General features: G+C 42.1%; 5 protein-coding genes across 5 annotated transcripts; 2 read left to right on the top strand and 3 right to left on the bottom strand.

Annotated features, from left to right (window-relative positions):
- The first annotated feature begins 428 nt into the window (after positions 1-428).
- Positions 429-3,171, top strand: mettl26 (methyltransferase like 26). The gene is made up of 6 exons (XM_083764974.1): positions 429-787; positions 1,012-1,174; positions 1,378-1,437; positions 1,856-1,923; positions 2,091-2,169; positions 2,488-3,171. Exons 1-6 carry the CDS (start codon positions 591-593, stop codon positions 2,542-2,544), a joined length of 624 nt encoding a protein of 207 aa, XP_083621100.1. The 5' UTR covers positions 429-590; the 3' UTR covers positions 2,545-3,171.
- Positions 3,172-3,673: 502 nt separating this feature from the next.
- Positions 3,674-5,628, bottom strand: wfikkn1 (WAP, follistatin/kazal, immunoglobulin, kunitz and netrin domain containing 1; the record flags this gene model as incomplete). The annotated part of the gene is made up of 2 exons (XM_083764460.1): positions 3,674-5,200; positions 5,368-5,628. The coding sequence occupies 2 exons, from the start codon at positions 5,626-5,628 to the stop codon at positions 3,674-3,676; spliced, it is 1,788 nt and encodes a 595-aa protein (XP_083620586.1).
- Positions 5,629-8,013: 2,385 nt separating this feature from the next.
- LOC310858493 (ras-related protein Rab-40C-like) lies at positions 8,014-12,798 on the bottom strand. Its single transcript, XM_083764625.1, has 6 exons — positions 12,166-12,798; positions 12,000-12,060; positions 11,071-11,131; positions 10,783-10,860; positions 9,596-9,818; positions 8,014-9,162 (listed from the first exon to the last, which is right to left on the bottom strand). Exons 1-6 carry the CDS (start codon positions 12,338-12,340, stop codon positions 8,855-8,857), a joined length of 906 nt encoding a protein of 301 aa, XP_083620751.1. The 5' UTR covers positions 12,341-12,798; the 3' UTR covers positions 8,014-8,854.
- A 1,967-nt stretch (positions 12,799-14,765) lies between these two features.
- zp3c (zona pellucida glycoprotein 3c) lies at positions 14,766-17,126 on the top strand (the record flags this gene model as incomplete). The annotated part of the gene is made up of 7 exons (XM_083764466.1): positions 14,766-14,845; positions 15,065-15,425; positions 15,869-15,981; positions 16,225-16,334; positions 16,465-16,630; positions 16,722-16,848; positions 17,109-17,126. The coding sequence occupies 7 exons, from the start codon at positions 14,766-14,768 to the stop codon at positions 17,124-17,126; spliced, it is 975 nt and encodes a 324-aa protein (XP_083620592.1).
- Positions 17,127-18,068: 942 nt separating this feature from the next.
- Positions 18,069-21,394, bottom strand: LOC310859098 (inositol 1,4,5-trisphosphate receptor-interacting protein). The gene is made up of 2 exons (XM_083765477.1): positions 21,303-21,394; positions 18,069-21,000 (listed from the first exon to the last, which is right to left on the bottom strand). Exon 2 carries the CDS (start codon positions 20,976-20,978, stop codon positions 18,192-18,194), a length of 2,787 nt encoding a protein of 928 aa, XP_083621603.1. The 5' UTR covers positions 20,979-21,000; positions 21,303-21,394; the 3' UTR covers positions 18,069-18,191.

The following is a 21,394-nucleotide window of genomic DNA, read 5'->3' on the forward strand; positions in this document are numbered from 1 at the left end:
TAAATGGGAGGAGTCGAGGACCACAATGGAAACAAGCCATGCCTTTATGTAATCTTTTTAGCAATATTGTAGGCCTTGAACAAGGTGGACCCTCTTGTAAACAAGTGTAATGCTTAATTGGGTAGTCCACTCACAGTTAACAGTCTTTGTATTGAGTTTGTGCTTGAAAATATGTAGGCTACTGTAATTCTGCAAACTGTTTCAAATATTTCAATCAATCAATCAAAACCTCTGTATTATTTTGCAAACTATTAATAAAGTATTCAATCACCGGATTTTGCGAGGTGGCGCCCACAAGGTTTAGGTGTCCGCAGCCCGGCCCCTTATTATCTGTCGGTGTTATAACCTGGTTACAACGTTGGCCGCGACCACTGCCACTCAAATAAGTGTCCAAAGGTTTCATCATGTCATGTGACTCAACGCGGAAGTGATGTGAAGACATTGTTCTCTGTAAGGCTTTCTTTCTCTCCTTTCTCTCATGCTATAGTCATACTGTTTATAGCAAGAATAGATACTTGTCAACGGTCCTGCTGGAGTTGATTCATAAATTACATCGTATAGCACGGCAGATATACCCACGTTGTGGAAAGATGATGAACGCTGCCGCTGCTGAGAGAAACAAGGAGCCCATCCTAGCGGTTCTCCGTGAATGCGTGGACCCAGAGAGGCGCTTGCAGCAGGCTCTGGAGATCTCATCGGGCACTGGTCAACATGTCACACACTTTGCTCAGTCTTTGAGGAATATAACATGGCAGCCGTCTGAAAATGACCCCCAGTGTCTAACCAGGCAAGTTTATTTCCATAGTAGTCTATAATAATTCAAAATAATTTCAAAAATGGGATTATTCCAAATAAGATAGGCCTTCTATTTACATAATTTACCCCTTGCTGATATTATTTAGTAGGGGTCATTTGTCAAAAGAAAATGCCATTAATAACGTCTTTGCAAAATCATAGATGCTTTGCTGGGCTGGAAGCATTGAAAAACATCTCTTTTGTTCCCATTCTTAGTATAGAAGCATACAGAGCACACCATCAAATGGACAATGTAAAGCCTGGCATCCATCTAGATGCCTCTCTACCCTGTGAGAAGTGGGGAGGGATCCAGTTAGAGAGCTTGGATCTGGTACTCAACATAAACATGATTCACATTTCTCCGATCGCTTGTACAGAGGTAGGGATGCAAAATAAAAATAACTTGGTTAAGTTAAAGCCTTGGCCAGCACTGTTATTTTTTTTTGTCTAAAGTGTCCTTGGGTTTCTTGAAGGCAATATAAATCTAAATTATTATTATTATGATTAGTATTCCTATAGTTACACACACATACAGTAACTGTGTTTTGAGATCATACCTGAGCGACTTATCTTTCTTTGTAGGGGTTATTCAAAGGAGCAGGAACTGTCTTGAAACCACAAGGAATCCTGTTGACATATGGAGTGAGTAAAATAAACAAATCACAGATTGTGCTGTTATTTGTATAAAGGTAAAGGGAGAAAGCAAACAATATGTCAGCGTTTCCACTGTGTGTCTATTGATCATGTTAACTGGAATCCAACATCAACTCCATGTTCTCAAAGGGGCTGGTCAGGAGGATGCTAGGACGTGGCTATGGATTATGTCCACGCTGTCGCTGAGCAACACATACATTTTGCAGCCAAGAATATAGTTTAGTGTAGCAAAGATGTCTTGGTGACTTAATATTGGTGACCTAATAATCACAAAGTGTGCATGTTCTTAAATCCTAAAGATGAATATTGGTAATCATTTATTTAATATTGACTATACCGGTATATTTATGGTGTTAACTTTATTTGACAATGAAGATGAAGTGCAGTGTTTTGTTTCTATTTCCAGCCCTATGCCGTGAATGGACAGATCACCCCACAAAGCAACGTTGACTTTGATTACAGTCTAAGGCAGAGGTACAGTAGTCTACAGTTTGTGTTGAATATGATATGCTAGTGTTAAGGTAGTGGTTTGTTTCTGATGCTTCTCTAATGGTGATGTGGCTAAATAGAATAATATGCATGCATGTGATGTCTGATGTGTGTGTACCCTTGCTCTACGTTAACTATTCCTTATCTTACAGGAACCCAGAGTGGGGCCTTAGAGACATTTCACTTATCAGTGCAGTGGCACAGAAGAATGGCTTGTTTCTGGAGAAAGTGGTTAGTAGCTATAGCCCTATAAGCACTTCACTACTTACTTACGTACTTAAGCGTACTTATTGGCATATTCAAAATAAACATGACTAAACTAAAACTAAAGCCCTGTATACAGTACACATGAATAGTGAAATAAATTGTTGTCTAATAAAGACATGCCCAAAATAGGGACGCCAGGTTGAAAATGGCTAAGCTTTCAATATGTTTGATTACTTAAATACTACATAAGAGTATTTGTTTTCTTAGTTAAATTACAATACTACACTGTAAAAATTCTATACTCATTTGAGTTGTGAATGTGACGCTTGTTTTTCTTTGTAGGTGGACATGCCGGCTAACAACAAGTGTCTTCTGTTCCGGAAGGAGAGTTTAGTGTAAATGACATACTGTATGTCTCTTTCTTGGATGCCAACAAGAGAACCTGTTTATTTCAGCTCTCATCACCATTAGTCTAAAATGCACAATGAACTTTACAGACCTTGAAATTATATATAGTGCCAATTGCCACATTAACTAGATTTCCTTATTATTGACAATGGTGAATGCCATTTGAAGTAGGGTTGTTCCGATCGGGTGACCGGGCCGATCACGTCATTTTCAAATGATCGGAATCGGAAACGTGATCGGGACATCGATAGTATCAATGTTATATCCATATCATGATATTAGACTGGATATTGTCTGTGATTTGGGATATTGTACTATTGTAATTTGTCATATGGCATAAACGTGTTCTATAAATATCGGATCAGGAAAAATCGTTATCGGCAGATACTCAAAATCAAATCGGATCGGGAGCAAAAAAACATGATCGGGACATCCCTAATTTGAAGGAATCATATGTATACTTTGTGTAATTTGAAGTGCAGTATATTACTCACTCTACTTTAGTTTGTGAGTAAAGATTCAATATTTTTATTTGTTACATCTCATATACTAGTTCACAAGAATATTTGTATGTTACAGCTATTTCACAGTAAAAACAATAAACGGGAAAACAACTTATCGTTCAGTTTGCAGACCATCCAAAATCACTGTGTATACATAACAGAAAGGCAACCGAGATTTTAATAAAATTCAAAAACATCATTAAAAACCAAATCAACACAAATTGAAATGTTCTAGAGAAGAAATACATGTACTAGAAAATTCACCTCACATGCTCACAAGCTTATACATTGGCTATTTTCTCAATTCTAATACAAAAAATAACAATAAAAGGAACCGATTTGGGCATAAAAGGTTTCCACCCGACAGCAATGATATGCTTGTTTGAGCAAGCAGCTTTTTTTTTTTTTTTTTTTTTAAGAATTTTTTTTGCGGCTTACGCCTTTATTGATTTTTTAAGGGATAGAAAGTAGGCTGACAGGAAACGGGAGAGAGATGGGGGGATGACATGCGGTAAAGGCCGTGTCGGGTCCGGGAGTCGAACCCGCGGCACACCGCGACTGGATCACCAGTCCGGTGCCCAGACCGTTACGCTACGGCCTGGGCCGAGCAAGCAGCTTTAATCCTGAAAGCGCTGCAACATCTCACAGGTCTTTTTGTCCAGCACCTCGCGGATCTTCTTGAGTCTGCGGTCAGTGATGGGTCGGACATAGCTGTCTGGTTGCACAATGGCCATGCCATCCTGCACTTCACCCATTACTAGCAAGGGGCCTTCTTCCATGGTGATGTTTGGACAGGGACAGCTCCAGTCTATCTTGGCAAGGGTAACCTCCAGGTGTTTAGTGTTAAAGAAATTCAGGCCCATTTTTTCATCCCTGAGGATGTCCTGAAGGCTGAAGCGGGCAATCCCAGAGTCCAGGTCCTCGATTAGCTCTGTCACTCGCCCTACAATGGCAAAGTCACTCCGGCACAGACTGGGCACCATCTTCCCTCTGACCCTGCAGGTCTTACAGGGCTTGTTCTTGGGCTGTGGGCAGTTTGCATCACACTCCTTTTTAGTGCGGAAGCTGTTTGCGTTCCCGTGACAACCGCCGTAGGCGAAAGCCTGGCACTGTTTCATGATGGAATTCCAGGCCCATCGGGCCTCCCAGGTCTTGCAGGGTCCCTGCACAGCAGGCAAGGAGCAGATCCACAGACTCTCGCGTTGGCAGGACGACCGGCACTCCTCATAGGTCCCAAATCGGTTGCGGCTATCCTCACATCCGCTGTTGCTGAAAGGCGCACAGTTGCCCAGTTTGCTGTCATAGTACCAATCCACATGCCGTTCTCGGCTGCACTCTCTCTGGTCTATCTCGGCTAAGCAGTCAGCTGGTGAGAATGGCCGCCCCATGGGCATCTCAGGATCATCGGAGAAGTCATAATCCCCCCGACGGATAACAGACAGTGGGTAATCAGCTTGGAGAGCCCCTGCAGCATTCCGTGCAATGCATGAGTAGATGCCTGTATCCCACACCTGTGCATTGTAAATCACAAGCTGTCCAATATTTGTGATAACAACATTACCATACAACTGGTCGGGCCTCATGACGAGCCGCTCACGTCGTTCGCTCTGCTTCTCCCAGGTCACATCTGGTCTGGGGACTCCGACCACATCGCAGTGGAAGCTGACAGTGCCCCCCACATAGACGGACTGGTGGTGAGGATTAGAGAACAGTGTAGGAGGCATGGGATTCTCCAAGGAGGAGGTGGGTGTGGGATGTGCTGTGGTGGGCAGTGGACTGGTATTTGGCCCAGCAAGGTAAAAGCGGCAGGTGACCACAGTCAGGGTCACCCCGCGAACGCAGGCCTCCCCGTCCATGTAGCAGCGGTTAAAGTAGGTGAGGCCATCAGAGGCACATGTAAAGTTTGGTTCTTTCTCACAGCGGTCCTGGCATTTGCAGATAGGCTGACCCTCCCAGATATCACAGGTTGCTCCCTGCTGGCTGCAGATAAAGCCTTGACAGGTAGCTGTGGACTCCAGGGCCCCATTTCCCTCCCCTCCACTTTGTCCATCTGGTTGGGCAGGCGATCCATCTGAAAACCGTGCAGCCACACAGCTGTTCAGGCCGCACACATTGGTGCAACACTTCTCAAAGTCAGCGCAATCCTGTAAAGAATGAGGACAACAGGATTTACTGAAGCAAATATGGGGTACCTATTAATTAAAAATATAAAAAATAGGTAAATACAATCAATGAAAAAAGGCAACTACTGTAATTGATTTAACCATGATTTTCTTAAACTACGTGGGATTATTAAGATGTTTACATTCACCTCATCAACGTTGCACTCCCTCTCACAGGTGCTCTGTGCATCAACCCATAGATTATTATTCAGTTTGTTGGGACAAAGTCCTGGATGTTGAACTCTGGATCCTGCCACACTTGCACACAATGAAAGCTCGGGAAATGCACAGGTCAAAATTAATAATGAATAAATCCTTCTTAAATACAGTTTATTTGAACCAGGCGCCCTTTCCCAGTGTGTATCAATTTTACATCCATCCTTACGGTGTTCTTGAGTAATTATATGCATTGTTGCTCTTTTGCGTAAATCAATCGCCGGCTAATTCCATAACGCATAGTAGGTCTTCAAGTTCGGAAAGATTTGCACTGATCATTGAGATCATCCGTATGGCGATGTCGGATGAGCACCAATTTGTTTTCGTGCAGAGAAGAAAAGTAGCCTAATGAACAGGAACAACAAACCAAAATAAATGTCCATGTGCTGGATATCGACGGAAGGAAATATTCCAATGAATCATGCATTTAAAAATAAATAAAAATGATTATATTTGTTGTTTAAAATGTAGGCTATAGAACTATAATGAATATAGCTACTAGCCTACTATCTTTAAGTCCGTTTTCCAGTAGAGCAAGACGCGGGTGGACGGAACAGTCAGCAGCACAATGAGAAAGAAAGACGCAACATCAGTCTTTCAGGCGGGGTGTGAATGGAGGTGGAAAGGGCAGCCCCCTCTGACCGCCCCCACGGTCGTTCTGTGTCTGAAACTTTTATGAAGGAACACCATGCGCTTAAGCAACTGGACAAACATTGTAAAAACATCAAAGAAATCGTGGGGCCATTTTGGCAAGCTGTCCCAACACTAGTGCGCACGGAACCAAGCATTCCGGTGATAAATCCAATGTTTTGTGTCCATGACATGACATCATAGGCTAAAAAGGTATAGTTTGAACCCCTTCAGAGATCTACATCATGGTTATTATTCCATTCCATTTATGACAATTAACTCAACTGCAGTTCTCTGCAGGCTACCTACCACCAAGTGTTTTACGCAATAGCCTATGAAGTTTGATCAATGTCCAATCGTCCATAATTTTAAGAAACTTCGTATGGGTGACTCATCTCTGCATCATGAGGTGTGGCGCATCGTGTGTGAGAATAATCGAAAACGTTGTTTATACGTTCTTGTCTAGACGTCTGTCAATTTACCACCATCCCTCATTCACACAAAGCCCACAGATGCCGCGGTCAGGTGGGAAGACGTAAAGCTGAAAGCTCCACATTTTCAATAGTGTGCGACTCATCTTTGTCCCAGTATGCCTCCGAGGCTATGAGAAGCAACTCCCCTCTTCCTTTCATTGACATTAACCCTTCAACCTTTGGATGACTTTTGACCGCACGGTATTCAAGCTCTGCGGTGATGTCCCGGTTTTCCGCGACTGCCCAGCAGCATCATTCTAATACATTCAACACCCCCACAGATTTAGTGCACTTTAGCATCGTACCGGCCTATAGGCCTAATAGGCTACCCTGGACTGGACAAAGACACCAACCAAGAATTCCCAGAATTAAATCACTGAATTTGATGGAGATTGGGTAGGTGATAATAACCAAAACGTGCCGTTTTTGTAAAACAATTTAATTAAAATGCAATGCCATTGTGCTTTTAACCCTCAACTCTTCAGTGACAATGGGGACACAATTACAATCAACCTCTTGTTCTGTATCTTTAGATTGGCAGTTCTTATTGTCATACATACAATGCTTTACGTTTTGTTGGTCTATTATTTTTCTATAACACCACATAAACAGGCACATTAACAGGAAACATGCACCTATATTTGTATGTCCAGTTACCAGTATTGGTTACATGATTGGGAATGTTAAAGTATAAATGCAGGCAGCATAGTAGCACATTATCGGAGGTGGGTGGAATTGAAGTGAACTAAAATTCAGCCAGGAAGCACTGCTGCCTCAGTTGAACTTCACTCCAATAAGGCTACATAAACACATATTAGAAAAATAATCAAAACAATGGCTCAATAATAGACAAAAACATGTACAGAGCATTATTAAAATACTTTCCACCTCTATAAGAAAAGGAAACTTTGTTTCACACCTCGTTCAATCCTGGTTATCAGTCTGAAAAGTGGCTTCTATATCAGTTTGTTAGAACAAACTAGAACCTATTATGCTAAACTATTTCATTAACAGCTCCATTGCAGTAGCAGCAATGTAGCACTATAAGCAAACATTTCAGAGGACAAAAGGCCACGGCTGAGCAAACATTTGCAAATGGGTTTCTCTTCAGCAGTTAGTGCTCCCTGAATTCTCTTCAAGTTTTAGCCTAATTTATACTTTTGTTATACAACCATATATATAGCTTCATTATATAGATATTCCACTGTTACTGTCTTAGCTTACACATGTTTCATGATAAATGCCTTTTATGTGATGTATTCCCATGCTTTTTGCTTTTTTGCTTAATGTAAATCGCTCTGGATTAAGAGCGTCTGCTAAATGCCTAAATTGTAACCATCTGTTTCTCACCAAAACACCTAATTTTCAACAGTTGAGAATCAGTTGAGCTAATTCCGGCAAGCACGAGTCATCTGACGAAGATTTAGCCATTTTGCTGACTTCACACACAAAAAAAAACCTGTTAATGCAATGATATCATGATAGAAACAGACAGTTTATTGTAAGTAAACAGATCAGATAGACTGTCTCATGATTGCTGGAAATGGAAGAGTAATATTAAGTAAAACCTTTGGAGAATCACAACATTCCTAAAATTAAGCCACCCTGGATGGTCAAAGGAAAATTAAATAAAATACATCTTTATTTAAATGGTTCAGCGCCATTGAGGTTGCAAGTGATTCCAACCACCAAAAGCTAAAGAATTATTAAGTATTAAGTGACAAATACAATACCAAATAGCTTCCCAAAACAGTCAAGATGAAACAAGCACAGATCAGATACAGATCAAACAGAAAAGAAGCAGTCACAAGCAGCATGTATATTTACAATTGCATGTCCTATTTTAAATAGTTGTTATGCACAGATGCACACCTACAGAGGACAGGTGCATCGGATAACTGGAACTGGAGAAGTCAGGCATCTTGCCTGATGAAGGTCTGAATGCTCAATAAAAATAATGCTGTAAGTGAGGACAGTGTGCCGGATCCCATTTTTCTCTATTTTAAATACTAAAAACAATCCTTTCGACAAATGTTTACCATTGTTCTTCCACTGTTTTGTAGTGTAACTCCGACTTAGCTTGGCGTGGCTACGCGGGCCCGGACCGGTCACTTCTTGCTTGAATTCTCCAATGACAGGCAAACAAGATCCACGTCAGTTTCAAATGGAACAGAACTGCAACCACCCATTCCAAATGGTAACTAAGCTGTAGTAGTACAATTCTATCCCTTTGAGGATTGGTGCCATTTCCTGGCCTGGTGAACCTGGGGAGCACCAGTGAAGCTCATACTGTTCCCATGCTTGCAGCCCACCGTCGCTATGATATCTTACAGTTCCCCTTGGAAGAGGACGTGGAGTTCTTGGGGGGGCTCTGCGGTGGCCTGAGGGACTTTGAGCGTTTCAGACTGTTGCCTTTGCTGTTGCTGCCGCCGCCAGCAGCCCCCGAGGCTGCGCTGTTGGTCACCGAGTAGGAGCGTCCGTGCATCATGACGGCATTCATGCCATTCGCCATGGAGAAAGACTTGAGGTGAGACTTGATGGACACAGGGAGGGGCAACTTGTCAATGAGGTGGACCGGTGTGCAGGAAACAATCGAACGGCAACAAAGGTCCTGCAGGCTGAACACTGGAGAAAAATCACACCCGTGTGAACTGAGTGGTGCAACCTCTCTCTCTCTCTCTCTCTCTCTCTGTGAACACGGACATTGCTGTTCCTTGGAGTGGTTGCACCACTCAAAATTAGACATTTTACTTGGTTATAGAACTGGATGGTATGGCATGCCAAGAAAACGGCACTTTCAAGTGTGAACCAATACGTCCCTATTTTGGGTATGTCATTACAGGCAACACGATTTTTCACAATAACACATCTACAAGCTCATCATTATGCAATGTTGTGATTCTAGACTGGCTATTTATTTTTATAGGGCTTAATTAAACAGCAGGTTGTAAATTTTTTAACAGTGATAATTTATATCATCCATGTCCAATTATAAAAATTACATAAGGAAAACTATTAAGAGCCGTTTGGAACATACAGGTATTTTTTGACTCCTTACCTCTGTTAGGCCTCCAGAATTTCTCCATGCCATGCCTCATCAGCACGATACGCGATAATTCTGTGAAGGACTCGATGACGTTGAAGTTGCACAACGGACTGACTTCAAAGAAGGTCATGCTATTCTTCTCAGCATAAGCCCTCGCTTGCTCCGTTGGCACCTGTCGTTTGAAGGCCAGATGAAGCCGGTTCCCCACTAGGATCCTGGGCACACCTGGAGCATGCTGATGGAAACAGAACAGCACATTTTTGTTTTTGTTTTATTCTATCACAGCAGGTGAAGCAATCAAATAAACCAAATCCCACACTTAAACCATTCATGATATTTCTATGGCCATGTCTCCTTCTCATGCACACACATATTAGTGGTGGGTATTGCCTGGCCCGGCCGTGCAACGTTACGATCGACATTTAAACAAAAATGTTTTGATGGATAAATGCAAAAGTTGTAAGTAATCATATAAATATATATATTGACGCAATTGTGTTTGAAGTCACGTCAGACACAGCATTTCCTGCCATATCGATAGGGTACGATATGAATATCAGCAAGGTATACGATATTGATTAATTGAACCCACCCCTAACAGGTATGCAACTTGCTGATGAGGATAAACAAGCCTTTTCCAGTGCAGTAATGATATAAGGCATGATAAGTTATAAGGCCCCTAACTTGTAGTGTCTATACTCACCTTTGTGAGTATAGTTCTAGCCCCATATGTGCCCTCTCCCTACGCTCATTCTGTAGCTCCGAGATGAGGTCACACACTGGGCCCCTCCCTGACTTCAGTTCACTCGACATGCACGCGCACACGCACACTTCCTTGATAAACATGGAAGCGACTGACAAAATACGGGACGTAAAGGCTCGGTTCAAATCTCTAGTTGGATTTTCTTGGCCGATCTTAAGGTTGAATTAGTGTAAACCTACACGGGCCCCTACACGTTTTGGATTCATTACTAATAAGTAATAAGAAATAAGTATTGCGGAAACTTGCGCCGTTTCTGAAACGCGGTGGGCGGGGCCCAGTGTGTGACCTCATCTCGGAGCTACAGAATGAGCGTAGGGAGAGGGCACATATGGGGCTAGTATAGTTCATGAAACAGGAAGTTTCCAATCAGTTGTCACTTTGTCTTATGGTGTGAATTCAACATGAGCCCCAGTCAAAATGCTCTTATCCAGTTTACCTCATCAATCTCACGGATCCAGCGGTCAATGCCGTCAAATGACCAGCCATTAGTGATGTCATACACAAGCAGGATTCCCTTTTGTGACAGAAAGTCAAACAAGAGTGTAAGTATTAACCAATTACAATTGAGCCATTTATCACTTGTGCAGTGTCTAACAAAACACAAGATCAGAGTAAATTGCATGGACCCTAGTCAAACAAACAGGGAAAGTGGACAATTAAAACATTACCTATTGAGAAACAAGCTAAAGAAGATCACAGGTAAAATTGAACATGTCCTCCTCACCTGTGCCCCACGAGAATAAGACCTGAAGATGGTACAAAATCTGCCTTGCCCAGAGGTGTCCCTGTTGAGGACACATAAATCAGAAACAAATCACCTGGCTAGACAGTTACCTTCAATGCAGTTAGTATTGAAATAATACTCTGTCTGGAGTCTAGCATTTTGTTTTAAAATGCAATTTTGGGTCAAGCCTGTACCTACCATAGCCCCTTTCGGGACCCTACGTAAAACTTTTCTGATATATTGTTGAGTTTTACGTTGGGTCCCTGCTCACTACTGTATTTTCGTATGGAAATTCCTATATGCGGAAATGGAGATTCTCTCTAAAATAGGACCCGCGGCATGTGACGCCATTATTTTCCTTGAGTTATTCTGAATTCGGTAACTTTAAGTAGCTATACATCCAGCTGCGAATATCTCCTGTGGCGCGGAAGCCGTTAAGTATTTTTAATCTTTGTTTGACCGATTTGGTCGCTTTATTTCTTCTTGTTTGTTTACCGTTTATTGTACCGCCTCCCGGTGTGCGGTTCGCTTGTGAGGCTACGTCCCTGCCTCTGATCTGCTGTGTCATAGCTATAGCGCCACTAGCTAGCCAGATAGGCAGTACAATGAGGTGTCAATAAACAAGGAAGGAAAAGAAGAATCCAAGCTTCCAAATCGGGCAAACATATATTAAAAATACTTAACGGCTTCCGCGCCACAGGAGATATTCGCAGCGGCATGTATGGGTACTTATACTTTACATATTCAGAAAGCCTCATACTGAAGAATATCGTCAAAGAGCGCGGGGAGGCGGTAAACATGTAAACATGAGCCAGTAAATGTTTTAATCAGGTGGCATGGACGACGTGGAACAGGACCCAATGCACTGGGTCGAACAAATGTCAGAAACTTCAGTAGCATTTGGGTTCTGCTTGGAGGGCTATACCTACCACATCTCTAACTTCACTCTTCTTCCATCCAACAGGATTGTAGTGCTCTTGTAATCAATCCCTATAACACACAATAATCATGATCATCTGTGACAGAGTCCGACAATCGTTTGCGAAATACAAAGCTGGTACAAAAATGGTGTTTACAGTGTACTACTGTACTCACCACTGCTATAGGCGTAGGGAGACTCTACTGATCCGTCTTGCAAACTGTCCAGAATCTCTCCCTTCCCAACATCACTGTCTCCTACCAACAAGAACTTGAGGAGATAGTCGTAGCTCTTGACAGGGCTCCCCTGGGCCCCTACCACCCCACCTTGGGCCCCCATCACCCCACGCATCGGATTCTTATAATAATATTACAGAGCAGAGCTTTGAGCTCGCCAGTGGAGCCACCCTAAATGTTTTACTTTTAAGGAATGTTGTTAGCTTGTAAGCGAACTGTGGTTAACATCCACGACCTCTGCAAGATCATGTAAACGAAACCTTCATCTTCCAACCTGTATATAAATAACCAATGTTATAATTGATTTAGTATGGGCTACAACCGGTACCACTTGCATTGTCTGTAGCTGTTAGCATGAAGAATCATAACAGCGCTAGCTGGCTAGCCTGGCTTGTTAGCTAGCCAGCAGAAACGCAGTTAAAACGTTAGTGCTAGTGAGTCGTTATAGTCCGTATGAAGATGACACTTCACCAAATCAACTTGTAATCTATTTATTTTGTGTTGAATAAAAAAAAACTATAGAAATAACTGCTCTGCAAATCTCACCAACACGACCACCATCCTCAACGTCTGTGTTGGAACTTCCTAGTTCTTATACGTCAGCAGCTATACAATATCCGGTTAGAAGACGAAGCCCCACCCACGCATATACAATTTATAGTTTAAACGTATTAATCAAATATGAAACAAACAACCCACAATTTGGTGGTGTGTAATTAATAACCACAAAATATATTACCGGTATTACGGCGAGAAGTGACCTGATGGTCACGCCTCGTGACACCACGTCTACATATATGGTCATCCCTCATGACACGTCATACGTCATCTCCATATATGAAGATCACAACACTGCCCTAGTTATCACCTAGATCTTTTGCCGGCCAGCAACTCTACATCTGACCTCAAACCCTTAGATCTCCATATGGAGCTGACCTGTTCTGACATTCCATAAAGTATGTTGATCCTACCCCACCCGTCCTTCCTGTTCTGACATTCCATAATATGTTGATCTGACCTCATCAAACCCTGTAGACACTCTCCATATATAACAAAATACATACATAAATGGATGCACCTGGGACGTATCCTCAGTGATGTATCCCAAGGTCATCGGGGTTTCGGGTCTCGCAACATCATACCCCTCAGTCAGGTGACCCAGCCGGGGTGATCAAGTCCCGACTTACGTCCCAGTAGCTACCCTCGATAAGTCCCATTAGGGAAAAACCAGGGCCACACAATCCGTTCCTCCTGAACTACTCTGCCGGGACTGGGAGGTACCATTCTGGCACATGGAAGGACTAGGCTCTGTGGGTTGACACCTGTCCGGGCCCCTCCTACGTCTCACCAGGTCCACTCCTGCTCTCACCAGGTCAGGCCCTGTGCGTTGCACCAGACTCCCAGCACCAGGCACTTTATTCAGGAATAGTGGATTCTCAAGCCGCAACGGTTCCGCAGGCTCCACCTTGCCCTTGATGGTGCCGCAGGCTCCGCTTGAGGCTTGAATGGCCCTCCTAAAGGCCTCACCGTGGGTTTGTTGGGCTTCTTCCTCACGGAAGACACAGGCTGGGGCGCTAACCCATACTGCTCCCGGGTGCCGTCTAATTTCCGGTTTCCACCCGTCTCTCCGGTGGTCACCAGACTATTCCTGGTTGTCACTTAGTCTATTCCTATGAGTCACTATAAATAGAATAACTATAACAAAATACATACATAAATGTATGTATCGGGATATGACCAGTGTGTGCGTGCGTGTGTGTGTGTGCCTGTCTGTCTGCACGTGTGAGAACTTAAAGTGCCAGTTTTTTATCAATAACATTTTGTACAGCATGACTTTGGCTGACAATTGTGAAAAATATAAATTATTTATAATTGAAAACATTATTATAATGATTAGGAATTAATCATTATAATATACACTCACATACAACAGTCAGATACCCAAAACTAAAGAATATTGTGTTGTTGGATAAGATTTTGTCCACAATTCCATGCTGTATTGATGTTAATTGGTACCATTAGGAGAGATAACAGGCACACGTTCATAATATAATAATAATACATTCTCTAATTGTGTAGACTTCTTGTAAATTAATGCAGATGTTTAACAATAATAAAACCACTGATTTAGATTTAAATTCCATGGTGCTTAGTGTTGCTTACGTCTCATTGGTTCTCCTTAATTGTGGACTATCACCAGCTGTGGTAATTGAAAGCACACACTATAAAATCCAGAGTGAACAACAGCCTCTTCATGCAGCTTGTTGGGGCAGCTGTCTCAGTCATTCGCAATGGTGTTATGCAGTGTGGGCTTGCTCTTCTCTCTGTTGTATTCCTCTGTGCTTGTTAGTACCCAGGAATTTATTAGTTCTGACGTTCTTGATCCTGAGTTGGAATGGCTGCAGTTGGAGAATGTCCTGGCAGATGAAGCGGTGATGCAGACGAGGCCTGCATTCCCACCAAAAGGAAGGCCTGTGTTTTCTCCCAGGAGTACATTGACAGATAGCCATCCACCTCAGCAGAGCCAGCAGATGCCTATGATGTCTTCTCAATCTCAGCAGAGCCAGCAGATACTTGGGATATCTTCTCAAATTCAGCAGAGCCCGCAGATTACACCCCTGTAAGCCTTTTACATTGTTTCAATGTTGTAAAATATTCAAATAGTGGAAATATCTACAAGCACATGTTGACTGCTATTACACTTACATCTTAAATATGTAATTTCTTTATTTAAGTGAACTGTTTGTTTACAAAGGGTAAATGGAAAATTTCAATTTATGTTCAATCCAAACTCTATTGCAATATTTGACACTTAATTGAAATTTCATGATCGTCACAGCCCTACTACAGCCCAGGTGCTTCCAGAGTCCCAGGTGCTTCCAGAGTTTGTGCCTGTCCCCAAGCACAAGAACCTCAAACGCCTCTTCAGGCCAGAGAAGGGGGCCCGCATGCTGCCAGCTCTGGCGAAGCAAATGCTGCGTGTGACTGCTCCTCCTACACCTGCTCCAACAACCCGACCCGGACAGTTTGAGGTTCTGTGTCACATTGATAGAATGTATGTCAGGGTCAGGAAAGAACTGTTTAATACCTTCAATTGTTACAAGAATCTGAAACTGGGCTCCTGTCCTGTCAATCAAGCGTCCAAGGACCACTTCTACCTCCTCTACTTGCTGCGGAGTGACTGTGGTTTCCACAAAGAGGTTGGTGGGGGGGGGGGTGGAAGGGGGGGTTAACCTGTCTGTACAATGTAACCACAAGTCAATTTGGTTGCATGGTACAGACTCAGAACTCCAAAGAAGAGGAAGAACATCCAGTATGTAGAGCTCCGAGATTTTATGACAACGAATATGCAACGTTTCGACCGTCTAGGTCTTCATCAGGCAAAAAATGAAGACCTAGACAGTCGAAACGTTGCATATTCGTTGTCATAAAGTAAGTCTCGGAGCTCTACAAACTGGTGTGCGGATGTTCTTCCTCTTTGATGTTTGCCTTGATGCCTGACATCCAGCACCTGGCCTGATTGCTGCCTGAATATAGGCATTGTGTGCACACAATCTTCTCTGTGAACAGACTCGGAACACTGCAGACTTTATTGCACTCTTCAAATGTAGTGGCATAATGTTTGGTCTATGTCAAATTCCAGAGCACTGAAAATGAGTTTCTCTACTCCAACATCATCCACTACCATCCAAATACTACAAATGGAATTGTGAGGGAACTTTCATTTGACGTTCCTATACGGTGCCGCTATCACAGGTAAGTCTTGTATCAACTGTAGGCCATGTGTGAAATTACATCTGAAGACTATTTAAACATTCAATATAACTGGTACAACTGCAGTAGCATTTGGTCTCACTACTGCAGTTAATTTCTCCCCTGCCTAAGCAAGCAGGTGTGTTCATTGGCTCAGAATTCTAGCCATTTGCAGGGAACCTGGGTTTGAGTCTTGGGTAAACCTGAAAGTTGGATTGAGTTTTAACCCAAATTTGACTTTTGCAGGTTCCATCACTCCTTTAGAGCTGGCTATAGGCCTAAACTACCAGAACTACAAGTTTTCAAACAGCTCGGCTCAAGACAGTCTACTGGTATATCCCTCAGTGTTAAGGATGGTATGTTCAATTGTCACTTTAAATAAAATGCATTAATTTGAATATGGAGCCTATAAGATGGGCCCTAAAACACATTGTGCGAACCCAATCTCTTCTTGACGAAAATCAACTTATAATTATTTTCCCCCAGAATCTGGGAATGATGTCAACATCTTCACCATGGGAACGCCAATGTGCTTTGAGGCTGTGCTGTCTTCTCCAAAGTCAGGGGACAGGCTTTACATCAACGAGTGCTTTGTGACTGACATCCCAGACCCAAGATCCACACCTCAATACACCGTGATTGCCAACCAAGGGTAATTTCAAAATGCTTTGCTGTTTCAGGAACATCCATTGACATGTGCTTCAGGACCACATTTGCCTGATTCCTACACATTTCTCTTACAGTTGTATGACTGATGGCATGCTGACTGAACAGTCAAAGTTCAAGCTCCTTGCAAACACTCCAAGGACTGTACAAAAGTTTTGCATTGGTGCCTTCAGATTTAAGGATACTTTAAGTAACCCATCAAAGGTATAGTCTGAGCTGTAGTTGCTGTAACATGGGGAATCGAAGTAATGGACTAATAATGCAATACTTTGTATTCATTTGCTTGCAGCTTATGTACCTGCATTGTGACATAAGTGTGGGGAAATTGGAAGCCACTCCAAGTTCAAGGACATGCAATTTTGACTTGAGAGAAGGAAGGTTAGTTCACGTTTGCAGTAATATGTATGTAATATGTATGTAATCTGTATGCCAAAATGTACTAAGTTGCTCTCCCTCTTCCTTAGGTGGAAGGAGTTGTATAACAAACACTCTGCCTGCGCCTGCTGTCCTGACTCCTGCTCCCCACTACAGCCAAGGAGTACGTTTACTTGTTCTGTTACTTTAATCCAACACACACCAAAAAAGGGCAACTCTACATGCTCAAGGAAGCTTAATTGTTTGTAGATGAGCCATTTTCCTTATATTTATTTGGACAGGATGGCCCATGAATGAATGTAGTGACAGTGTAAATGCATCAGCTTTAGCAAGAATGCAAATTGCCATCAGTCTTTCAATTTTCAGTAAAGGGATTTGTACTGAGCTGACCCTGTTTACTTGACGTGGTTAAGAACCAGTGGCTTTGTAAAAGAGTGAAATGCTACTTTTCTTGTAATTCATGGCATTCTGCTATAACAGATTCTCATATTCAAGCAGTCTTTCTGTAAAACATGTCTTAATATTCTTTCACAGCATCCAAAACTATGGTGTCCAGTCCTCCTTGGGAGGTTGCCGATGGTGTTAGCAAGATAATGCTTCAGTCCAAAAGCATTGGGCCTGAGATGGAGGAAGAACCAGAGAACTATGCTGACTTCCTAAATCACTGGGAGGATAAATAGAGTTAAATGGAATATCACTGCTTGAATGTTAAAATGTGTAAAAATTCACAACTCTTAATAATTTGTATTGCTTGTTAAAATGATCAAATAAAAATCATCTTAATACAATACTTCTCTGAACGTTCATTTTAGGCAGGCTGACTCATCACAGCATGCATACTAAGTTAATTGTATGTACCCAAACATAATTGTTGCATTCTCATTTGGGATTTAGACCTGAAAAGGGTTGATCATTGGCTTGTCTACTGAAGTTTGACGTGAGTGAGTGACAGGAACCAAGTAAGACAACTGGCAAACTTGGTTACATTGTATTGTAAATAAAGTTTATTGTGAAACCAACTTTAATTTTCACTAGACCAAACACGGGTTCAACCAAGTATAAATCACTGAAATGTATCGATTCCTCAACAATTTGAACTTTATACCTGCAGCAATGACGGATTCCACAAACTGGTTATTGCAGAGCCTTGTGTGCCCAAATCTACATTTCTCTTATGAGCTGGAATAAACACACCCCATGGCGCTCTTGTGTATGTGTACTGAACTTGGCACATAATCCTCTATTACTATAGGGCTGTTTTTGAGCATCTCATGGAAATGGTTAAAGGTTTTGGTGTAGAGGGTATCGTTGACCACAAGGTGGTGGAAGAGATTCACTGGCTTTGCATTAACCACAGCAGCTGGCAGTTCAATGTCATTTTGCGCCAAAGGGTTCCCAATAAGAACATGATGCAGCTGTCTCTGCCTAAGGCTTTCCCCTATGGCTGCCAACAACTCCTGCATCCTACTGTCCAAGAAGTCCAGATGCCACTGCAGCGGATCGGTTTTCAAAAGCAGATGCACTAGGGCGGTTTTGAAGTGAAAATCTTCAAGTGCACTTCTTCCTGTCAGTGCATTCTGCTTTCTGTGAAGGAAAAGTACAATTTCAAGAGCCTGAATGTGACATGAGTTTTGAGGTAGACTTCTGGAGAGATGACTTAAGAAACGATCCTCCAGGATGGTTAGGGAGAGTGGCCACCAAGTGTCTGGGAAGTCTTTTGAGAAGCAAGAAGCGGAGAAAAAAGCATCTGTGTTAAATTTCACTACAGGGTTGATGTTGAAACGTATCTTCTTCCCGGATCTGAATCGAACTACCAGAGCACCAGCGGCATCTAAGTTGCAAAAGTTCAGTTCAAACTCATATTTATGGGAAATCTGTGCCCATGCCTTTCTAATAGTACTTTGAAACCCTTTAATAACTTGAGTTTTTGAAAGAAAAGGGGTGTTCTTCATGCATAGAGGGCCATTGAAAACATCTGTTTTTTCATAGCCTGTCTGATGTTCACAATGGAGTAGGCATAGAACATCATCTCCCAAGTTTGATTTGTCACAGTGGCAGCCATTTTGACTCTTAACATTTTCCACAATCTTAATTTGACCACAATCTTGTAGATCTTGTTGATAATGTTTCAGGTCGCTCCCAAATTGGCACTGAAAACTATATGGCTTTGATGGTTTAAATGGGACGATGATTTCGTATATATCCTTCACGTCCTCCACCACCAAGTCTTCTATCATCATGCCTTTCATGTCATTTGTTGTCCTCATGGTCTGCAATAGGTCATTTGCAAACTCCTTCAAAAAATCACCTGTGGTCCAATACTTATTAGGTAAAGTTCTGATGCATGTAGCATGAAAATATTGTAGAGTTTTGCTGTCTGGCACAAGCACTTCTCCAGAGATGTATACTCTCATGTTAGTATCTTCAGCACTACCAACTTTGGTTTTCTGTTGAGAATTTCTTGACAGGCATTTTCTGAAGAAACGAATCATGGAGACAAATGAGAAAATATTGCATATGTACCACAAGTAGTCCTCTTCCCAGTCAGTAATAGTCATATCTACATGGATTTCCTCTGTTGTCTTAGCAAGGAGTTGTATTTGTGACCCTTCCTGCTCTGAAATAAATACTTCCCCTATCTCAAGCCCCGATAACATACTTGGTCCAAGAGAGGAAGCTGTCTCTTTATTGTCTGGAGAGGGGATATCGTCATTCAGTTTAAATTGTCTATTTACATGGGGCCCACTTTCCTCAAGGTCTATTTGGGGAGGCTTTGGGTCTATTTCAGGTTTACCCGCATCCTCTCGTGACATGTGTAGATCCAGTATACCTGTATGATCTTCAGTTGGTAACCTATCATAGATTTTGTCTAGTTGGAAATTATTGTAGTTAATGGGAATTAAATCTTCTGCCATTGGCAACATATAATTTTCAGCACCTTGATTGTCAGGCTCAATGGAAACTTCAGCCTCACTTATTTCCTGTTCTGAAATAAATACTTCCCCTATCTCAAGCCCCGATAACATACTTGGTCCAAGAGAGGAAGCTGTCTCTTTATTGTCTGGAGAGGGGCTATCGCCATTCAGTTTAAATTGTCCATTTACATGGGGCCCACTTATTGGTTTTTCCTCAAGGTCTATTTGGGGAGGCTTTGGGTCTATTTCAGGTTTACTCGCATCCTCTCGTGACATGTGTAGATCCAGTATACCTGTATGATCTTCAGTTGGTAACCTATCATAGATTTTGTCTAGTTGGAAATTATTGTAGTTAATGGGAATTAAATCTTCTGCCATTGGCAACATATAATTTTCAGCACCTTGATTGTCAGGCTCAATGGAAACTTCAGCCTCACTTATTTCCTGTTCTGAAATAAATACTTCCCCTATCTCAAGCCCCGATAACATACTTGGTCCAAGAGAGGAAGCTGTCTCTTTATTGTCTGGAGAGGGGCTATCGCCATTCAGTTTAAATTGTCCATTTACATGGGGCCCACTTTCCTCAAGGTCTATTTGGGGAGGCTTTGGGTCTATTTCAGGTTTACCTGCATCCTCTCGTGACATGTGTAGATCCAGTATACCTGTATGATCTTCAGTTGGTAACTTATCATAGATTTTGTCTAGTTGGGAATGATTGTAGTTAATGGGAATTAAATCTTCTGCCATTGGCAACATATCATTTTCAGCACCTTGATTGTCAGGCTCAATGGAAACTTCAGCCTCACTTGGTTGCTTGTGAAAGTTATTTAGGTCAAATCGAGGTCCGTCTTCTTCAACTTCTGTAATTTTCTGATGGATGGATGCCACTTCCTGGTCGAGCCTCTCCCCTTCTCTCAGCAACCGTTCTTCACGCTGAATGTCTAATGTGATTTTGTTATCCAGTTCGTCAATCCTGGGGTCGTCCCTTGGATAGATGATCAGACCCAGAGCCACCAGAAACACTCGAAGGAGAGTATCCTGCATCTTTTATCTGGGAATCTTCAGTCTGGGAATTGATCATACAGAACAAAGCCATACTCAGTATTGATTATTACAATTGCCATAATACTGTAATAGTATGTGTACAGATTTAAAAGAATAGCTCTCCATTTCCCATGACATAAGAACAAAAGAAAATAATTGTATAAAAAAGATTACATGTTCATATTGGTATATAAGGTTGATGCAAAAAGAAGTAATTTCCTCACAATTTACAATTTAGGCATTTAACATCATTTTAAAGTATCCTCCTCATGTGCACACTATTGTCAGTAATTAATTGTTGTCTACTGTGACAATAGAACTTACCAGTATTGATGTAGAATATCACAACCTTCTGTTCATCAAAGAATAGCCAGAGGAGGAAACTAGACTAAGCGTAAGTGACAGCAATAGGCTTT

Source organism: Protomyctophum parallelum (assembly GCF_964188405.1).
Source record: "Protomyctophum parallelum genome assembly, chromosome: 5".
NCBI classification, from domain to species: Eukaryota; Metazoa; Chordata; class Actinopteri; order Myctophiformes; family Myctophidae; genus Protomyctophum; species Protomyctophum parallelum.

Excerpts from the sequence above, each read along its gene's own strand:
- LOC310859098 (XM_083765477.1), bottom strand. The coding sequence starts at position 20,978 with ATGCAGGATACTCTCCTTCGAGTGTTTCTGGTGGCTCTGGGTCTGATC.
- LOC310858493 (XM_083764625.1), bottom strand. The coding sequence starts at position 12,340 with ATGCGTGGGGTGATGGGGGCCCAAGGTGGGGTGGTAGGGGCCCAGGGG. Across the intron at positions 12,061-12,165 it reads TCCCTACGCCTATAGCAGTG|GGATTGATTACAAGAGCACT; the intron begins GTGAGTACAGTA and ends TGTGTGTTATAG. Across the intron at positions 9,163-9,595 it reads ATTCTGGAGGCCTAACAGAG|TGTTCAGCCTGCAGGACCTT; the intron begins GTAAGGAGTCAA and ends ATTTTTCTCCAG.
- mettl26 (XM_083764974.1), top strand. The coding sequence starts at position 591 with ATGATGAACGCTGCCGCTGCTGAGAGAAACAAGGAGCCCATCCTAGCG. Across the intron at positions 1,924-2,090 it reads GATTACAGTCTAAGGCAGAG|GAACCCAGAGTGGGGCCTTA; the intron begins GTACAGTAGTCT and ends CTTATCTTACAG. Across the intron at positions 2,170-2,487 it reads GCTTGTTTCTGGAGAAAGTG|GTGGACATGCCGGCTAACAA; the intron begins GTTAGTAGCTAT and ends TTTTCTTTGTAG.